At 41.4% G+C, this 21,654-nt stretch overlaps 2 protein-coding genes across 6 annotated transcripts in view; both read left to right on the forward strand.

Annotated features, from left to right (window-relative positions):
- The first annotated feature begins 5,216 nt into the window (after positions 1-5,216).
- On the forward strand, positions 5,217-12,920 carry LOC100643580 (purine nucleoside phosphorylase). Of its 4 annotated transcripts, none has more exons than XM_003398125.4 (6): positions 5,217-5,552; positions 8,941-9,035; positions 9,116-9,324; positions 9,619-9,794; positions 10,728-10,918; positions 11,026-12,920. In XM_003398125.4, exons 1-6 carry the CDS (start codon positions 5,440-5,442, stop codon positions 11,247-11,249), a joined length of 1,008 nt encoding a protein of 335 aa, XP_003398173.1. In that variant the 5' UTR covers positions 5,217-5,439; the 3' UTR covers positions 11,250-12,920. The 4 variants fall into 4 exon arrangements, with proteins under 4 accessions (XP_003398173.1, XP_012167815.1, XP_048265707.1 ...); XM_012312425.3 differs by having other exon boundaries at positions 9,146-9,324; XM_048409750.1 differs by lacking the exon at positions 5,217-5,552 and adding an exon at positions 6,572-8,389 and having other exon boundaries at positions 9,146-9,324.
- A 2,377-nt stretch (positions 12,921-15,297) lies between these two features.
- Positions 15,298-21,654, forward strand: part of LOC100643455 (beta-1-syntrophin) — a 348,794-nt gene continuing 342,437 nt past the window's right edge. Inside the window, exon 1 of one of the 2 annotated variants that reach the window (XM_003398124.4) lies at positions 15,298-16,582. Coding sequence is in view for 1 of the 2 variants with exons in the window: in XM_012312423.3 (XP_012167813.1) it covers positions 16,419-16,442 (24 nt within the window). In the remaining variant the exon portion in view is untranslated. The remainder of the gene's footprint in view (positions 16,583-21,654) is intronic. The other variant, XM_012312423.3, reaches the window with a different exon arrangement.

Below are 21,654 nucleotides of genomic sequence, written 5' to 3' on the forward strand. Positions count from 1 at the left end.
TTTCACATTGGCGCTCTTGAATGATTCTTATCTACTATTATCCACAGAACTTATTCTGGATTGGAAATTTAGCGCCATCTGCTTTAAGTAAGATTTGAGAAAAATCGCAGTTACCTTTGATAGAAAACTCGTCAGCGAACAAATTACCGACCTTAAAAAATTCAACGTTTTTACATCTTCTGCGATTTATTATTACGAATTTATCAATTACAGTTTATTTATACATAGTAATTATATAGAAGTTAAAAATGTAGCAAACTTTTTCTTTATATATGCAATGAAGTGACATATCCCTCAAAAATCTGAAGTTCAATAAATACAAAATAAATGTAAATATGTAATAAACTCTTTCATATGAAAATTATTTGATTTAACAAGGAAATTTAATAGAAATAAGTTTCTTTCTTTGTAAAAACCACTTTGGTGATTAGGTTAGATACATACATTCGAACTTTCTCGTTAGTTTGTGTAATAAAGAGTCTTTGCTAATACAACTCTCTTGGATGATAAATCAGGGCTGCGGAGTCGGCAATTAAAATTTCCCATTCTGACGTCGGCTCCTCTTTTTTTTTTGCTTCGACTCTAACTCCGATCCCGACTTTATTTATGATAGATTGTTAACATACTAATTATATGTATGTATGTATATAGCTAAATTACTAATATTCAATAGACAATACTTTTATCTTGATAAAGTATTTTTGCTCTTACAAAATAGTTCCTATAAAATAGTTTCCTCAATACGAGATTCCATGGGAACGTGACTGCCGTTTTGTGCAAGGGTTACCTGTATTTTGTATTTTTGTACCTTGATACAAATTCAAATTTGATACAAATTTTGATACAAATTAGTAATATTTTTAATATATAAATAATTTTATTACAACTTTTAATTATTTTAAGTACATTTTTGATTTTTGTCAAATTTACTAACGTGGAGTCGTAGTCAGCATATTTCTTTCCAATTCCGCTTCCGATTCCAGGCTCGAATTCTCTTAGTTTGCGAGATATTCGCGAAAAATTGTCACCATAAGTATCACTACAATGAATTCTGCCTCTAACTCTGTATGCTCACGGCGCGACAGTCGGGTAAGATGACGCTTAACCCAAACTTAATTCTTATCTTTTGTTTATAGTTTATATAGGTTTGGGTTAGATGTCATCTTATCCGGGCGCCTCGTGGACCAACGGTCGACAATTAATTCTGACGCATACGCTGTCGCGAACGCACAATTCTAGGCAGAACTAATGTACGGCGTCGACACTACCGATATTTTTTTGCGAATATCTCGGAAACTAAGAAAGTGCGACATTTTCGCGAGAGAAAAATGTTGTTCAAAATGTTCAGTTTTACAACATATTCGAAAATCATGGAAATCGGTGATCGAGGGTAAACTTTTAAATGATTACCGAAGTTCCTTCCGAAATCCGACTCCGACTCCATGGCCCTGTGATAAATACCAATCACTTAACGTCTTCGGTACGAGCGTCCACTATAGCCAGTAGCCGTCGAACGCATCCCCATGTTAGAGCGTCGACTAAAGTCAGTAATAAATATAAGCAATCGCTGTTGCTGGCAGTCGTTAAATGATAGTACACGGCGGACGAGCAGAGAGGTTAAATACAATTCGCGTAATGTTGACAGTAGATAATATTTCTGAATTCTATGTATGCGGTGATAATTCATTGGAGGTCAGTGATAAATCAGAACCCCAGCGAATCCGTTCTGATTACTCCTGATCAGTCGAGAGGGTCGAGAGATTTCATAACGTCATGCATGTACTTACATATCTATGCCTCTTCACGATTAAAGCAATAACACTAGAATATTGCATCGGATGTTAGTTTCATAGTCATTGATCAGTGAGAGAAAGGAAAACATTTTTCCTTCGTTAAGATTTTTCGTACACTTTTGCTCGACACGTTTTATGGATCAATTGAGTTTATTCATTCGGCATATTTATAGACGAAAATTCTCGATACGACTTGCTTCGAAAAGATATTCCTAATAGAAGAAAGAACTTACTTTTGCTATTTTATATTCGTTCTTTTATTGAATATCATATTTAAAGAATATGACCAATAGTACCGACATCGAATAACTATGTAAATTACATAGGATAAGTCAACGAATAAACGTCTCTATCGTTATTGAGAAAATATTATGTTTACGACGTTGTATTTGCGTGCGATTACGTAATAATAAGGCAATTTATGCAACAATTATTCGCTCTTACTTGTTTGTAACAATATTTCGTCAGTGATACGACGATAGTGAGATTCGCATTTTGTTGCGAATCAAATGTAACTTCATCAAATACTCGAACATAGTTATTTGATGTCTCTCAAACATTCTTCGATAAGCCATTGCTGTTCTTACATTCTTTTCGCCCGCGTAACAAGGCAGATGTTAACTGTTCGATTCGCCGTCAAGTATCTTCATTGACCTTCTATGTTTGCCTTTCTTCTCGAATCTTACGAAACACGAAACATCGACTTATTCAACGATAAATATTGGCTAAGAAAAGAAAAGCGATTACTGTGATTCATTGTAACCCGGATTACAATACATCCGCTATCGGTTTTCGTCGATGTGCGATTTAAACTGACCCGAGATTAAAATTCGCTGGCAATAGTCGACGATGATGATTCGTTGAAAACGTAAAGATTCGCGAGAAGTAGGTTCGTCATTTATTTCCGGTTAGTAAGCACCTGTGCTCAGGCTTGATTCATTAACTGTTGCGCTTCGAACGACGCTTAAAAGCAAACAGGATTCGTGTCCACGGTGAGCGCGTTAATTACGTGATTCTGTTTAGTTTATTTGACACGGATCCGATTCGATTATAATATCGCGTGCAAACAAATTAAAATTCGGCAAATTGTTCAGGCTGTTTGTGTATGCGCGTCGCTCAATCCCAGCTTGAATGTCGGCATATCGGCATTTTGAATTCTCGATCTTTTCATTCTTTCATTTTTCCCCTTTCTCCTTTCTTTAGTTTCACCTCGACTACGATTAGAAAAGTTTTACGACACTGAAAATCTGCCCCTGGCGTGCCGAAAATTTGTTTGCGACCAAAAGGCTGACGTTCTTTGTGGACGATCAGCGAAATTATGCATTACTCGTTGCATCGTAAAGTAGCTTCCGACTCACGGGGGAGAAAACCGGTGAAAACTGAATTTACAGTCTATTCGAGGCTACGTTGTCTGCGTCTATTTTGACCCCTGTTACACTCTCCATGTTGGAGCGATAATTTGCAAGTTGCGGCTCGATTTACCGTTTTCGATTCGCTGGCGCTGTCGCGTGTATTTTTCATTTTCTACGTTGCTCGATGTTTCGTTTTGATACGTCGTTGAATATACGACGTAAATAATACGACATAAATAAAAAACGACGATCTTTACTGTTTAGTATTAACCAGTAAAGCTTGAACTTCCAAACTTACCGGATTTTAGCGTCATACTCTTAAACCGAAGATCTGTGAAAGTATTAATTTTCGTATCTTTAAATTCCAACACAATTCTGAAATCTGAACTGCCTCGTGTATATGTGTAATAGGAACATTTTTTGTTTCATCGACTATCTGTCGCGTATTATTGATGTACACAACAAGTCTAAATACGTAACATAATCATATTGTGTAAGAATAGCTTTATCGTCGGCACGGAATTACAATTTTGAAATTAAATTGCTCAATTAATTCAGAAGTAACGTGCATTGTGCAACTGTTAGAATGTACTTTCGTTTTTTGTTTGTGATCGTCGAAGATCAATCACGATAATCTTATCGTTGCTTTGCAACGATTTGTCTTAGACGTTGTTGATCATCGATACATACGAACGAGATATTTGAATACGTAAAAATAGCATTTATCGCTGCCGTAAATTACCGATCGTTTTTTAATTCGCTCGATTAAATTCTCTTTACTTCGATACTCACGTAATCCTAGCATAATCACATTATGCGCGGAAAGTTCCAAAGTAAATGGCGCGACAGTGACTTTTCTTTTTTTTTATTGGGACGATACGCTTAAGTCGCCAATTGATACAAGAGCAACGACTAATATCGAACGCTAGAGAGTTTCTTAAAAAACGAAACTGCGTGTAGCTCGAGGAGGATCGTTAAATTCCGGCCGGATCGTGTACGAGGCCCGATTATCGGCCATAATTGGCTCATTATATAGGGCACTAGGAGCCAGCCAAAATTCGTGCCCTCGCAAATTGGAGCACGTGTCATCGTTGATGCGTAAATCTGCCACTAGATTCCTCGATACGACGCGGTCAAGTGGGAAACGCGACTGCATCGTAATTAATATTCGGATGAATTCGAGATGCACACGAGCAACAGTTTGGTCGTACGTTTGTATCGCGTTTCTCCTTCGAAAATGTTATTGCATCGTTGATTGTTGGTCGAATGTTTTCGTTGGGATTTACCTTCGGCTTAAGTTATCACGAGACTTACCTTCACAAATCGAACTTATCCACCTGTTTCTGTCCACAACGCGGTGATTAAAGGCATCGAAGAAAGTTATCGAATCCCGGAATCGAATATCTGATTGAGAGATAGGAGCGATACAAATCCGATGAGATTGTCGGGGATCATTTTGCAGCGAGATAGAAGAACGGTTCGAGTTGCATGGACAGAAGGAGAAAAAGAAATTACGGCGTGGTTTGCAAACGAAAACCAGTAATACGTCTTCGTAGGGTATCATTTATCGAGAGAAAATCAACTGGTCGGTCATTACTCGAACAAGGTGTACGAGTTTCGCGAGGACATTGGTGGGTAGTGTTGCAATCGAAGAACGGTTCTTCAGCGACCTTAATCGATCATCGAGACGTGGAAAGATCGTATCGGTCATCGAAGTCACCGCGATATCGGAGAATCGGTGAAGTTTGTTTGCACTCGGCAAAGGACTTTATTGTTTTCTTCTGAAACGAGATAAATATTATTTGTTCGCACAGGAAAAATGCACTTGTTGCTCGTAGGACGAGAAGTGTCATTGTTCTCGCTATTATTCCTGGTATAAACCGTAACGTGGTGGAGCGGCATGGAGGAAATTAGATCACTTAATTCTTTATCGCTTAAAAAGTTATCGTCGCGTGCCCCTTCCTCCCAACGACTTTCCGACCAACTCGATCTTCGTGAGGAGTGGAGGAAGCGTGAGTAACCGCCCGAAACGATTGGCCAGTTCGGCGAAGCTCGCGATTTTTCAACCGTACTCCCGGTATCTGTATAAAACAGCAGCAACCAGAGACGCTATAGTCACTAGTCAGACTTTCGTCAAACAACGTATACGCGTTTTATCGTTTATTCATCGAATTTTCCTCTGACTGGTTCTGTTCTTGTTTCTCTTGCCTTTCTCGTCCGCGCTCTATCAAGGTGACGGCGGGTTTTTTATCAACTTGGATAGACTGGTAGATTCGATCGGGACATAAAGCACAATGCCTTTCGCGAATAACGACGCTGTCAATGGGCACAATCATTACTCGCAGGTGAAACGTCCCACGGATGATGAATTTTTATACACGGCGGTCAAGCATCATCGGCACAACACGTAAGTCGTTCGTTTCTCATTAGTGAGAACAAAGTGGAGTATAGCTGTCAATCTATTGGATCTATGCGTCTCGTATTTCAAATAAAGCTATTGTTATCGATTACGTTCGTCCAGTTCGAATCTCATCGACAGAGGCTGGTTACGGTGACTGCAAGAAATTCGCAAAAATATATTCGAATGATTTATTTATGGTTCTCACGTTGAAAAATTTGTTAAAATTGCTGCGGATGGCTACTCGAAGCGGTTGTTGCACAACTTTCGGTTAATCAACAATGCGAAATCGTTAGCTACATGCATATTATATAGTAATGAGAGTGTGTATGAAATTCCCAAGTGTAACTAATTTCCCAGGACTTGTTCTCATCCTTCTTCCCTCTTATTTACATGGGAGTTCACGATGATACGATATTAGCATACCTTCGTATTGCAGTGGGCCATTTAATTTCCAAGATAGACGGCCTGGAATTATTTCGGACAGGACGATGTTTAACACGTGTCGTGACTTGTAAGTTCGTCAGGGACAGGGAGACAACGTGACCGTGAACTTTGCAGTCACCTGCACGATGACTTCTGCGACACAGCGTGTTTGATTCGGTGTAACGTCATTTAAAACGTTGGAATTTTCTTCTTTTTGCTCCTTTCTCTGCGTATTATCCTAACGAAAGGGAAAAGGTGTTCTCTAGCGATATCCAGCTGCAGGAATTCAGGTGTCAGCGTTAGTGGGGAGAGAAACTTGTCAGCAGTCTATTCGTACACGTTCGAGATACGTCAGACGTAGACGACAGCTTCCTGCAAATTCGCGTATTCTGAAATGTCCAATTAGAAGTTTCGAGCGTTCATACTTTGATTTTGTTTATTTAATCGAGCAAACAGGAAGCTCGCGCGAAACTCACAAGCTGCGCTTGGGACGAACGCAAACAGGAATTAAACGTAATGGCGCGATGAGGTTGACATTTCGGTAAATAGCGTTGGGAAACCTAGAGAGGGAAAATGAGATGGCGGGGGAGGGGATCGATTTGACCCTTTTACTCGTTGTCACTTTGTGTTTGTCAACACTCGTTCTGATCATCGCGTTTATTAGAATTTATTACGACCGTTTGTATTATTGAGACCACTCGTGATGCTCCGCAATTGATCGCGAGGTTATTTTAATTTGATCGAAGTCCGAAGATCGGTGGATCGACGAATTGCAGCCATTTCTCGTCGAATGACCAGTATCCGCGAAGTGGCGTAGAAACTACACGCCGAATCAAATATGCAGACAGATTTGTAATTTAGTCGCAGCTCCCCTTTTTCGTTCGGTGCTCGATTCTTTTTTCGCGTCGCGTCCTCTACTCGCTTCCATCAGATATGAATTTTTATCCGGTACATTTAATATTTATCAATGTATTTCGCCCCGTTTTTTATTTAGATTACTCTGTTCTTTATCCTTTTCCTCGTCAGTCGCTTCAATTTCGACCTATAGATTCGAGTAGAGTCGAGCTACCTGAAAAATCAACGAACTTCCGTTTCACTTCGCGCAAATCAACGAATTATAAGTAGAACTGTAGTGGTCCGTAGGAAAAGTTTCAAGTTGAAACGGAAAATTCAAAACTGAGAGATCCATGATATTGTGCCTTGGAATACTAACGATGTTTTGAGTTACAAGATCTAGAAGCCAAAGAACTTTGAATAGATTGTTATTGCTGTTTTTTGTGGTAACGTCCATTGATATAAATGTAGGAATATTATTATCCTTTCTTCGATTAGTATAGTAGCAATGACGATTAAAACCGGCATACACTATCTTTACATTTGTATTTGTATTTATTTTAATACATCTGACTATTATTGTACAAAGTCCATTCGTTTCTTTGACGAACAAGCTTACACGTTATACACTTGAGAATTTATATTTTCATTTTCTTCTATCGAAAGTTTGTGATTTCATCGTGATGTGTGACTTCGTTTACGATTGATCGACAAATCCGAGACTCAGCCATCTCTTACAAACGAAGTAGTCCGAACGATGGCACCGTGAGTCTCGATCGAATCTAAAGAAGTAACACACCCTAAGCTAAGTTCCGAGTATGGTGTGCATCCATAATCGAGATTAGAGCGACTGATATTGTATGCAAAATTGCGGTGGCGTCATTGAATCCTCGTCATGACCCGGGGCTATGTGCATTCACGTCGTTATAATAATCGTCCATCTCACATTTGCCATTCATAACGGACCACCGTACAATCTCGTTTTACGATGGAGCATCCGCGAATGCGGTTAGTTTAATGACGTTTGGTGTACTCACGGCTATATCGAAGCTTTTCCACGGGCACCCGGCGAAACTGCGAAGCAATTCTCAAATTCGCGGTTGAATACGATTGTATTGGGAACGGTGCGGGGAGGGAGGAGGAGCAGTATGCATATTCAAGGCGTATTCATCGCGTTATAATTCGATGTCCCCTTACGGCGATGCGTACACGTACACGATAACTCGATAGCGGCGGCTCTCGTCTTACGTTCGCGTCTTTCTTTCCAATTACCGAGTTTTCGGCCGGCGAGGGGAACGAAATGAAAATCTCTGGCAGGTTCGCGATAATCCAAGGGACGAAAAATGGGTGGCGATTACAATCTTATCCTGGAGACTCGTTTCGCTTCGAAACGTTCCACTCGCGAGGTTGTCAGGAGCAGGGTAGAATGAGAATCTTCGCTTTGAGCTTTCGCGGATATTGCGACGCGGAACGACGAAAAATAAAGGAAGGAAAAAAGAAACAAGGAGAAGATGCGAAAGATATATGGAAAAAAGGAAGGAACAGGGACCGCCGAGTGCGGAGACATTAAAATTCACAGTGGGATTGTAAGTAATTTTCGATCGTGTCACGTGTAGCATTATGCTGGAGGCGCATTTATTCGGTCGAATGCCATGGAAATTCTGTGTGTGCATCTGTGCGTAGGGGCTGTTCGCGAGCGCATTTTGCATTCGCGCACGCGTGAATGCATACACAGGCTAGATGAGTTGTGCACGGGACGCGCATACACACTCGTAAACATGTTACGCGGCCGCTCGCGTATTTCGATGCATGATTTGTAATACCCTGGAAGCCTACATTCAGCTTAAATCCGGCGCTATTTGAGCCTGTTAGCAGTTTAACAGGTAACTGCACCGTTTTGTGATAGTTTCCACGGTGAAATTATGTCGGTCGGCTGCGAACGACCCCAGTTCCTCTTGTACTCGCTCAACTCATCCCGATTATTTCTGGACGTTTCTATTATTTTCACGAGTTTATTCAACCTCGTGTGAAATATTCGAATCATGGAAAACCGTTTTTCTACTGTGAAAATATTAACTTACGAATCCAGCTAAAACGAACAGGACCCGATTAATTAATTCACTTTGTATGTATGCAGATATACGTACGAAGCTTTGCAAGAATCAGCGCAATATCTGTTAGACCGTGTCAAGATCAGGCCAAAGATCGGTATCATCTGCGGTTCTGGAATAGGTTAGTATGATTTTTCAAACGCTTTAGTGTCTTTGTCGCAGCGTATTTTCCCAGTCAATGTTTTGTCTATTCCTAAACAGGATCAACTGAACAAAACGAGTTGTGTCCAGGTTCCCTGGCAGAATCCCTCGAGAACAAGCAGTGCTTTCCATACGAAGAAATCCCACATTTTCCTGTCTCCACGGTCAAGGGTCACCAAGGACAGATGGTGTTCGGTTATCTGAAGGGTGTGCCGATCATGTGCATGCAAGGGAGATTTCATTATTACGAGGGTTATCCACTCTGGAAGGTAACGTTTCTTTGTGTATTTCTTTCTTTTCCATACGAACTTATCATTGCTCGAAAATAAAACTTATTCGATACGAAATTTAGTATAGACATACATATATATATATATATATATATATATATATATATATGTAATATATATGACAAGAGTAATCTTCGTATCTCTGATTAAATTTGCAGACATTGCAATTCGATGGTACGACGTGTTCCAACACATCGATCATTCGAGATTTACGTTTTCTGATTATCTGGAACGTCTAATGCTTATTATTTTTCCTCTTCTCTTCACGTGTAGTGTGCTATGCCAGTAAGAGTTATGAAGCTCGTAGGCGTGACTCATCTGATCGCGACGAACGCCGCGGGAGGTCTAAATCCCACATACAAGGTTGGCGACATTATGATGGTGAAGGATCACGTGAACATGATGGGTTTTGCTGGGAATAATCCTCTTCAAGGGCCAAACGACGACAGGTACTTTCCCTCGTTCCTCTCCTCGTCAACGCGTCGCGCTATGAAACGCGTCACAGTACTCCATTTGGTGTTACTACATGCTTCTACGCTTCCTTATCTGCCGTTGCTGCTGCTTATCTTTTTCCTTTACGTAAAATTCTCACGTGATCGTGAAGTGCTCGATGCCCTAGAAATTAACGACGGTAGGAATTTTTTTTGATTTTATTGACGAAAGGAGAAAATGAAAGAAAGAAGAGACAGATAAAATGAGAGACAGAGAGGGATGATGGATGAAAATGGAGGAGCCAGGGGAAGAATAAGGAAAAAATACTGGTTGAAAAGCGGACTAGTGAGATTCACGGCGTGAACGGCAATGAATTCGAATCCGCTTGCAGGCGACAAAGGCTTTCGGGCTCGTTTCCGGAAGGAAAGTCGTCGACGGCGCTCGCAGATTGCGGACGCTCGACGACTCGATTCTTCGAGTGCTTGCCCCGGGGGCAAAAGGGAGGGAAACGGGTGGCCGTGCGAGATCGTTGAGGTCGTCGAAGGAATAAAATTAATCTATTTCATCGGAACAACCCCTTGAATCGGATTGATGAACTATTTACCCGACGACACAAAGAATCTGATTGACGTATTTACCTAAGGATCTTTCTCGATTTTTCTGCCTAACCTTCCCATCTTCTTTTCTACCCTATCCGCTTTCGCATCTCGTTCAGGCTCAGCCAAGTTTTCGTTAACTTTCCATCCCGCGAAACTTGAGATTCTTTCATCGTAGATACTTTCCTTTCCCTTTTTTCCCTTGTTACAGCAACCTCTGGTATTAATGAAACTCATCGAACATGCTCGCCAGTTTTTCGCGCTTGCCCGCACTTCTCTAACGATTACCCTCTTCTCGACGATACAAAAACCCCTTCTGTCTTCTCATCCCGGCGATGCATCTTCGTGTTTCAGATTTGGGCCGAGGTTCCCGCCGATGAACAAAGCTTACAACGCCTTCCTCTTAGAAATCGGCGAGCAGGTAGCGGATGAAATGGGTATAAAAGACATCGTGCACAGAGGCGTGTACACGTGTCTCGGAGGACCGAATTTCGAGACCGTGGCTGAATTGAAAATGTTAAGGATGATCGGTGTCGACGCAGTAGGTTAGTGGTCGAAAGTTTTTATACTACAATTTTCCATAGACTCTCCGTCGGCAAATTATTTTGCCGCGTATAGTATATCGACTATCGCGATTCTATTTTATTTCCAGGCATGTCTACGGTTCATGAAGTGATCACTGCCAGGCACTGCGACTTGATCGTCTTTGCTTTCAGTTTGATCACGAATCAATGCAGCACCGATTATGAGAATCACGAAGAAGCGAATCACGAAGAAGTGATGGACGTAGGGAAAGCGAGGCAATCATTGCTCCAGGACTACGTGTCGCGCATCGTGTTGCGTCTGCGGGACATATTGGGGCTAGAAACGAAATGATTCGTGTAATTTATATTTCCACCGGCCGCCTTTTAGTTTATGCTAATCGTGTTCGTCAATTCGTGCTTCGACGAAAAACGACGGCGAAAAAGAACGTCTCGACGCGCACGATTTTTACGCAAAACGCTGTCAGAACGATTCTTTCTATCGACAATCCGACATTAGAGGAGTGCAAGAATTTGCGAGCGCAAAGAAACGCGTGTTAGGTACGTAGAAATTAATAGGGACCACCTTATGAGTGTCACGAGGAGAATATTGGAACATTCTTTTTTTATACTGCTCGTTAAACTTCTACTTGCCTGAATATATTCCAGGTGAAAAGAGAGTTCGGATGTTTGTATCGAGCCGCGCGATGTCAACAGTTTATGACGATTAGTTATGTGTATGGAAACTTTGGACAAAGGTTTTAGTCATAGAACGAACGATCGATTAGATTTTCCTTCCCGTTTTCTCAACGCAATATCGCGAATCGACGATAAACAGTGGGTAAATAAGATCGAATTAAATGAAATCAGTATTCAGCAGTATTTCACCGAGCGAACAAGCGGCCATTTATCTACGAAGAATCAGCTTATCAGTGTACCGTTGAAAAGGATTTGCGTTTAACTGCGTTCTCTTTAATTATACTTTCGTCTCAGCAGTCAAAGGATAAGCATATCTATGTACACGCGCGTATTGAAAATCTGCTTGAATTAGAGAACCACGGGTCGCTTGGCAGTCGTGCGTCTCTGATCTCGATTGATTCGTTACACGTCTTGAGAGAGCTTCTTTTGCTTTAAAAAGAGGGAACGGTTTAAGGGTTGGGAAGGTCGGTAGATGCTACCTCCTCCCCGCCGCGACAGCTTCGTCGATTTTCCTCCCTCGCTTCGTTACCTTCATCTCGTTTCCGTGCTTTTCCATCGCTAATGCATCGGTGTTCGGCTTCGATAAATCTCGAGCGGCGAAGACCATACTGCCGCGGCCCTTTTCCTCTCTTCGTTTTCCGCCATAGTTGCTCCATTCGTATTACCTTCTACGATGAAATTATGACACGACGTCGCACGGTGGAAAAAGTCACGGGTTTCGAAGATTCAGTCTCTCCGATCGTCTCCAGAATTGGAAAGTATTTGTCTCTCGCCGAGACGAACTGGAAGAGTATTTTCGTCGCGTAGTTAACGCATCGAATATTTATATCCTTTTGAAAAATGTCTCCCTCTTTTTTATGACGAAGAAAGGGAAAAAGATTATTATTCGATCTTGCGAGCGCTTATGTCGCCATGGCGAAATAAAATCACGTCACTCCCGCGATTTAATAAAAAGCACGCGACCAGGCCGGGAAATGTTTACGCGTTTATTTCCTGATTTTATTGAAAGCTTGTTTAATAACTGCGCATCGAGGTGGAACACTGTCTGACATACATTTAGCGGAATTAATATGCACGCGTATGGAACGTACGAATCGAATAATTTTCTAGACCGTTCTTGTGCAATTTCGATCGCTGATTTTCCACTAAACATGTAATACTGCAACGATGCTTCAGGGGAGAAGGGAAAATTGCAATTACACGTCTCGAAGCTGGATACGAAACGTGAGGAGAAGCAATCGAAGATACAGCGATGGAGATCTCTCTTTTTGCTTTCCGCTCGCTCTTGTAACACGTAACTTTGACAAATACACCAGGTTTCTCTGAACTATACCTGTTGGATAATTAAACTTTCCCCTTTCGCTCGAATCGAACCTTTCGCTTAACGAATCGGTTCGGTCGATTTGTTTTCCGCTTTCGTGTGTCCAACATGACAATAAACTAATAGGAAAGAAGTATTCGTCGACGTACTCCAATGTTCGCGCTCCGATTCCTGGTATCCATAATTTAACTCGGCTGCACTTGGATTTCGTTTGACAAGCGTCACCAATATACACGAATTCTCTCGCAACGACGATCTTCGCTCGTATTAAATTAATCGTACAACACCTAGTGCGAAGGTAACTAAAATCGACGATGACGGATCCCGAGGTAGCTGCCTTGAATTGGATTTTAAACGGCAAATCCACGCTGGCAACGGCACGTGCCATCTTTCGGAATAGGATACTTTCTGAATGTCTGTACGAGACCGCTGCATCTTCTCCGATTTGAAAGGGATACACTCGGGCATGTTCCGTATGGTATTCAAGGGTAGGAACGAAGGCGTACGGGGCTTCGTCTGGCCGTATATTTCCACGTTGGAATAGAAACTGTACGAGGGATCAGTTATTGATATTTCTGAAACGGCAGATAAAACTTTTCCCTCTGTCTAGCAAGCCTGTCGTATATCTTTCGTTTACCGATCCGCCTTTGGAGAACAGCAATACCATAATCGAGATAGGGGATGATGTATTTTAGCCTTAACTTTCGCGTCATTCCAGCCGGTGATAATGTTAAAAAAAGAAGTTAACAAACGAAGGGAGCAACGTAAGAGGGTGTTTGCACGGCTAACGCTTAGAGGGATATAACGCTGAATGAAATTCAGAGCAGAGACGCCTTGATTATTTCAGAGAATAAGATTGATAAGGTAATCCCGTTTTGTATCTTTATAAGTTCTTCCCTTTTCATCGTCTTTGCTTTCTTGCTGCCTGATTCCTCTATAAAACGAGACGTATAATACGATTGTACTGTAATATCACGAGCGAACAAAAACCCCGTACTTTCTATGAATTAAAATGTAAAAGGCAAAGAGAAGGAATAAATGATACACTGTTAACGACGCATCCGTGTTCCTTTTTAGCAGTTCGTTTCATTAGATACAAAGTAAAACTGGATATCGTGGTGCAATAACGTGCGCGGGCTACCCATTCTTTCTCTTTTCGCGCGATATTAATTTATCTTTGAGGAAATCGATGGAAATAAGCGAAAATGAGAATAATCAAGGGAATACTAAAAATATCCAGATATACTAGCCTTCGGGCTATCATATTGCAAGGTGTTAAATTAAAGCATTTAAATCATGGCACGAACTGATGCAGTGATATCTGGTTGCATTTAGTATTCTATCTTTATCGATAGAGATTGGATCGGGATTGGAAGTTTCTTTAATTTTAAATGAATTCTCGAGTTCTCATCTTCTGCAGTTTCTGTCAATTTGCTTGCAATTATTCTAATTAAATAGCAATCCGTTAGTACAATTCAACGGTAATTCGTTATTAGTATTCTTAATGTTGAAGAGAATAGGTAATTTAATAATTGCAACGATAAGAGGACGTCATGTGTGCAGATCAAGAGCAAGGAGCAAGGAAAACGCTGTTTTCTTTCACAAAAATGAAAAGATTCGCTAGGGAGCAACAGGAGGGCATCGAAAGCAATTTTGAAAGTAAAACAAATTACGTAGAATTTTAGGAATAAAAGCAAAAACAATGTAAGGATACAATAAAAGAAAAATTTTACCAAGAAAAAGCAGTAGAAGAACAGCGAAGAAAAAAGAGCAATAAAAGACGCGATGGCGTACAAGATAAGAAGTTATATGTATATAAAAAGTAGCGAAGAAATACAGAAAGAGAAATATGTGTAATTGAAACGACTAGTCTTGTGACCTTTCGATGATTAAAATTTGAAGACCATTAATTACTCGTGTCCTCGTTCATTCATCTAAATGGCTGAAACGTTTAAAATTGAAAACTGACGAACTCGTTACATTACATACTCGAAAGCTATTTTGCTCAACTCATCTTGGTATAAAAAACACTCGTTAAATATTTCACATACAAAGTCATACGTTTATAGGCGAAAAAATTAAATATTTGAGTGTAAATCAATATCCTATCTAGCTAATATAAATTCACATAAATTATCCATTGAATCAATTCTATTTACTTATATCACTGTTATTCTTTAAACTTTTATTCGTATTTCGATTACCGTATTCGATGCATACCTACATTAGTACTTACGTTTACATAAATAATTACATTACGTAAAATATGTGTCGATAAAGATGAACGCTGCGGACGTTCGACGTTTCGAAATTTTCCCGCCGGTGGCGCTGAAGTCGTTTTCACCCCCCTTTCGTCGCTTCCTATAGGTTCACCAGGCTGGACGAACCGCTAGTCAAGTTAGTACGACTCGTGACGTCGCGGTAGTTGGCTGTTCGTTTCTTAGTGTTCGCGATATCGTCTCGTCGGCGATGTGACCGGTTTTGAAAGTGACGTGCGATTTTTCGTACACATTATTACGCGTTTCGAAGCGGCCGATGGTTTACTGGTACGACGATAATTTCAAGTTCGCTAATGTAAACGCGGGGAACGCGAGATACATCCTTGCTAGAAAATTTTGGCGTCACGTTCCCCTCGCGAGGATTCCATCACCCACTTACACGACCGGCTGTAGCACTCGAAAGGATCTTCCGTAATATATCGCCGTTTGTTCTTTCGTTCGTTCGATATTCGTCGATGTCGTTGCAACATCTTAAGTACAACGACGATTCTCGTGGATCTTTGGTTCCGCGTTCGGAGTGCGGGAACGATATTACGAAACGACATTCGAACACGTTCGGTTGTCTCAATTATTCGTGCTTCTAGTTGGACGGTCAGTGTTTAACGGCGTGTCAAGCGACCGGTTAATTAATTGCTCGTTGTACGATCGGGGCGACTGACATTCGTCCCGAACGTTTAGGCAGGAGGCGTTGCTGTTACATAGGCACCGAAAAAAACGGCATTACGGCCTGAAGTTGACGCATTGGCGATCGCGCGCGCGCGCGCCTGATCGGTTACTCCAGTGTAAAAGAATTTACGTCGTTAGGTCGAATTACAAACGCGAATCCTACGGCGAAAGTGAGCAACGGGTTGAGTGTACTAGTCCAGGAGAGTGGATCGCAAATAGGGAACAGAAACGCGGAGGCGTGTTCTCTCGACGAGAGTCTCACGGATTCAGAGTGCTTCCAATCGAGGACGAAAGAAAGAAGGCCGGTGAAACATGTCGAGGCTGCTGAAAGGCGAACCGACGGGCGGTTATATCATTGACTCTATCGTGGATCGTCGAATGTATTAACCGGCCGCAAATGACGCGCATCGTGGCGTGAACGAAGAGAAGAAAGAGACGGTGGCGGAGGACGAGCACACTGGACACGTTTCGGATTTAAACGGGGGAACAGTTTTCTGATCTAGCCAAAGAAAGAAAAGCAGGCCAGGCGTTGTGCCTCCCACTGCCTACCGGAAGTCATATGCCCATACACACGCGGAAAACGGTAAATCATCGTAGAAGCCATCGGCTATAACGAGCGTACACGTTTATTTTGCATTGGACCGAAGCACGCCTGCCCCCTTCACCTCTGTCTGTTTTGTTTTCCTTGGTTCGCCTACCGTCATTGTTTCGCCTTTATTTGAGGTATGTAAGGAACAAAAAAAAAAAAAAAAAAAAAAAAAAAAAACATTTCTTTGCCTGTGACTTGTATAAAGCATACGTCGCACGTTGTCCATTTTTACTCTTCCCTTAATATATGAAAATAGTGTTCGTTAATTCTCCGCATCAATGTCAGGGTCTCAATGATTTATCTGTTCTATTACGCGTATATTTTTAACGATGACATAGGAATGCGAATTGAACGAATTTTTCGACGTTTCGGCTCGTATCAATTGATGCGCTCCGTTCTATGGAGATACGAGCGTCGTTACGTCGTTAAAATTTTTTTTATTTGGCGTATGCGTTATACCTCGTTTCTAGATCGCTGCTTTTTATGTAATATGTATAAAATAAGATAGAAATCGATGTTCGCGAGCGGAGAGATCAAAGCGAGGAAAAAAATTGGGCGCGCTGGGCGGTCGGTATTCCGCTCGTATTCTCGCTCTGATAAGTTTCGAACGTGAAGCGTAAAAAGTTCGACGCACAAAGTGTAAAGCTTTAAAACGGCATGGTGTAAGCGTTACCATACGATTTTCAATTTCTCTCGTTTCCCAACTTGCTCCTTGAGAGATTCACTATTCCGCATTCTCGGGATTCTTGCAACTCCAATTTCAACTACAGCCCTGCGGTGTTTTCCTGATCCGTTAGAAACATGCCTGAATCACGTACGGTATCCCATTCAACTTCATCGCCTTATTTTCCCGCTACCATCTTAAAGGGTCATGTGACCATAGAAACAGAACATTAGATGGCGTTTATTTTTCGCGGTATTTCGCCGTCCTCCATATTTCTCACAGTCTTTCGCAATTTTCGGTCGTATGTGCCATTTCCGTGAAATTTTGCGTGTTCGTGCGATAATTCGTTATTCATACATTGAATTCTGCTAGCTTTAAGTTAGTACGACGGTTACCGAGTATTTCCCGCAAGCGACATGTGGCAGTTTTGCATATTCGTGCGAGAATTGATTGTTAATACATCGAATTAGATTTGACTATACTATTTATGACCACCGCGGACTTCTCGTAAGCAACACGTACTATGTAACGTTTTAAAATTTGATTATTTATAAAACATGTAAAAGTATGGGATAACGTCTGAAATATAAATTTGACGGTTCGATAAAACAAAATTGCCAAACATATCGAGTACATATTATCTGTTCTTATCGTTAGCGAAGAATATACTTTATGCAGAAAGGACAGTTCTTTCCGATTCGTCGGCAGTGTGTTAAGTGATCACGTGACAGCGGGAGTAGAACATTAGATGGCGTTCTTTTTGCGGCATTTCAACGCCTTCGTGTTTTTCAGTCTTTTTCAACCTTCGGTCGTTTGTGCCATTTCCGCGAAATTTCGCGTGCTCGTGCAAGAATTCGAACTCATTAACGAAGGAATGATCGCGTGAGCACGAGGTTGTAAAACGAAGAACCGGGGGATTCACGTCGTCGTGTAATACAATACACTACACGATTACGAATTATTGGACAAAGGGTATACCGGTCGATGGTGGAGTATCGACGTTGTGCTGCAGGTACGAAATGATCTGGAACTCGGAGCGATGTGTATTTCCTCCCCTCGTTTCTCGTGTGCGACGGCTGTTTTCTTTTTCCTGTTCCCCACCTCTCACCTTGCTCTCTCGTTCTTCTTCTGTCCATCCTTCTTTCCCTTTCTGCCTCTTGTTCTCTCTTTCGGGCCATAAACAACCGGTGCTCGACGTTTGCCGAGGTTATTGGTTTTTGCGAGGGGCACGACAGTGCCGTATACATGCGTCTGCGGGACCCGACTTCACAGACGAGACACTGTACTTTCTCTCTCTCTCTCTCTCTATCTATCTTTTCTTCTTTGTTCTTGCTTCCTGTATCTTTCTAACGTTCACGATCATCCCCCTTATATCCTTGTCTAGCCTATGCGCATGCATTACACACGCGATTCCGTACATAGATAGGCGAATACAAAGAGAGACGTAAGTACACGGCGCGTGTTCACGTGGGCAGCGGTAAAATTCGCACGAGACTAATTTCCAGAGACAAACACTTTAATTATAACGCTGCCGTGCGCGTATACCTAAGTACGCGCTGCACGATCACGATATCGACGCTTTTATTAAACACGACCACCTTCGACGATGCTAACGCTATTATCGGATTACCGGCGGAGCGTGCCGTGCGTACGGTCGAATTTCACATAACCAAGTACAACATACGTATGACTTATCGTGCTTTTTAGCAAAGTCATTTTTTCCTACATTCAGATAGGTATTTACTTTTTTCCGATAGACAGCTTCCATATTTCTTTTTTTTTCGTTGAAAAGCGTATACCTAACTGTTTCCTCGTGTCATTAGGCACAAAAAGGTTCGGAATGAAGCAAAGATATTAACGAAGGCTCCGCAATGGTATAGGTTAGAATCTGCGGAAATGTAGAATAGAATCGAAGAGTCACGATATTTACGAGCACACTCGCAACACATTCGGGATTAATGGAAACGTATTTTGGCGCGTCACGGTGTCATCTATTTCGTCAATATTATATCCGTGTAAGAGTACTATTGCGTGTTAGTACATATAACCTTTGGATACTGTGCCAAGAGTATTACGTATTGTACGTCGTTCCTTATATTAACCTGACCGAGGCCAATACACATATATGGACGGATGTATATGGAGATGGACTATTGACTCCCGTAGGCGTATTTGGTTACAGTGTTCTCCGGTGAATGTTCACAAATGTAAGATTGTGTTTCTGAGATCACTGTAACCCAGATACCGTACCGAATCAACAAGTATCGTGTTGTCGATTTGTAATGCGGATCGTTGACGGAAGGAGGGACGCGGGGGAGTTAGAGCGATCGGAGGAAATTCCACACGATGGAATGGAATTAAGAATTGCAAGTATTCCGTGTTTAGCGAGCACGAAATATCGTAGCTATTGCGAGACGTCTTGCGTTAAACGCCACACGCGAGAACCAGCGATAAAAACCGATTTAAAAAAAGTAACAGACGTCCGTAGATAAATTGGATGAATAGTGGACAACGAAACGAAAGGTTTGGAATGTTCGTCGATTTTACCGTGACCGTCGAAGGGTTAATTCAATTATACTGACCGGCACGAACATCGAGCCCTCTCTTTCCCTTCCCATTTTTCCATTTTCTTTCGTTGCAACGCCGTTGTTGCGTGTACAACCATGTCAATTTTTTTCTGCTGCTGTTACATCCGCCCCCATACATCTATCGGGTACACGACAGGGATGCACGTGCACCAAAGCCAAAAAAACATTGGCTGCACTTTCTGCATCGTCGTCTCGTTGATCCGTACGCGTCACGTAGGTGGCCAGGGTATACGTATACCTACATATCCTGGTACTGAATTTCGGGAATAATGGCGGTACCGCGTCACGCCGTCGATTCATTTTTACCCAATTTCACGCACCGGTACATCGCGACCCACCACCCGGTCGCACACCCCCCGCAACATCGCGTTTCATCCCAAACCCCTTTCAAAATCGTCTCTGCTCTCTGTTTTCCTTTATGGCGAATTCTCTGCTGCTCTTCCTCCGCGCTAGACTCGTTTCCCTTTTTCTTTTTTATCCTACGGTAACGATTCTCCGTTGAAAACCGCGTTTTCGCTCTTAATTTTCGTCGCGTAAGGACGCACCCTGTTTTTGGCATTGCGGTTTATTTTCGCGGCGCACCTCCATCGTGTACGTGTAATGCGTTTTTCAATTGCGCGCCACCGGATTCACTACCCTCGCGTTTCCCATTCCCATCTCGCCATCCCGATAGAAATTTACTCGCTGCGTGCATGGCTCCGCTTCAGCACGCATCCCCCTGGCTCTTTTTACGTCGCTTAAAACGAACGCAAGCGTCCGAATTTTAATGTACTTTGCGCAAATTCATTTCGCCGAAATATCGTTCGCTTCTTCGTTTGTCAGTGCCCGATGATTATTTGGTCCCATTCTTTTCGACTCTTTCGCATCTCGTTTCTTGCTGCAACTTTTTCCCCCGGATCGTTGCCTAACGACTTACCGATGGGATATCGATAATGCATTAATAATTAAAAACGTACCCTATCGTGGTTAGTGGTAGAATATGGTCAACTTGTTTTGCGAATTAATCGAAACTCGCTGCTAGTATCGTGATTGACCAGGATTTCTGAGCATTCTGCAAATAAATTTCGATAAATTTGTAGAATACGGTGGAACCTCTAGTGTCCGGTTTTATCCGAATGTTCTACGATCCGAACGTTCTGTTAACCGAATATTTCTTGCTTGTGCCCTTTACTATTAGACGTCCTTTTTATAGTTGTACGTTTTATGTTAAAATTTATATTAAATATTTTACTATGAACTTAATTTTGAACGGATTAATATCTCTGTAGAATGATATTAAAGAGGAGAATTATTGTATTAAGTGTTAAAAGAAAATAAAAGATACTTGAGAAGTTAAAATGTTGGAAAAATTGTAAAAATCTTCAACCTTGGAGGATCTACTATATTAATCTCAAGAGACAAAAACACGTAATTATTTAAATTACTCAGGTATTTCAAGAAATAAAAAAACTGTAATGGAGTTGAAAAACAATTGTCTGGGCTCCACTGTATAGCGATGCTTTCCATAAATCAGCAATAAAGCAACATCAACATCCAGATTTATATTAAGCGAAAGAATTTTCCAATTTGCATGAATATTGTCATCAACGTTTTAAGTCCTATTGCCGAAAAAACAAAATTACGATGAAAGTAACGGTGAATTAAATGTCTTCTTATTTCGAAGTATTTGTGCTATGGGCCTAATTTCAGGTACAAACAAGATATGATTCAACGCAATGAATCACCAAAGATTAAGTCGCAAAAAGTATACGAAGTTCATAAATAAGTTAAAGAAACATTACATTTGTATTATACCATATTTTTTGTAATATTCTTGTATTATTCTTTTTGAAATATGAAATAATAGTTATAAGGAAAAATACGTGTTCTACCATTCAAGAGTTTTCTCGTCCGACCAGTCATCCGTTAATTCGAATACCGAAGGTTCTACTGTACTTTCGATGTCATCGAATTT

The sequence above is a fragment of the Bombus terrestris genome, chromosome 10, assembly GCF_910591885.1.
Source record: "Bombus terrestris chromosome 10, iyBomTerr1.2, whole genome shotgun sequence".
Taxonomy (NCBI): domain Eukaryota; kingdom Metazoa; phylum Arthropoda; class Insecta; order Hymenoptera; family Apidae; genus Bombus; species Bombus terrestris.

Bases quoted from the DNA above. Each gene is read 5' to 3' on its own strand.
- LOC100643580 (XM_003398125.4), top strand. From the start codon at position 5,440: ATGCCTTTCGCGAATAACGACGCTGTCAATGGGCACAATCATTACTCG. The intron at 9,036-9,115 runs GTTAGTATGATT...ATTCCTAAACAG, and splicing joins CATCTGCGGTTCTGGAATAG to GATCAACTGAACAAAACGAG. The intron at 9,325-9,618 runs GTAACGTTTCTT...CTTCACGTGTAG, and splicing joins AGGGTTATCCACTCTGGAAG to TGTGCTATGCCAGTAAGAGT.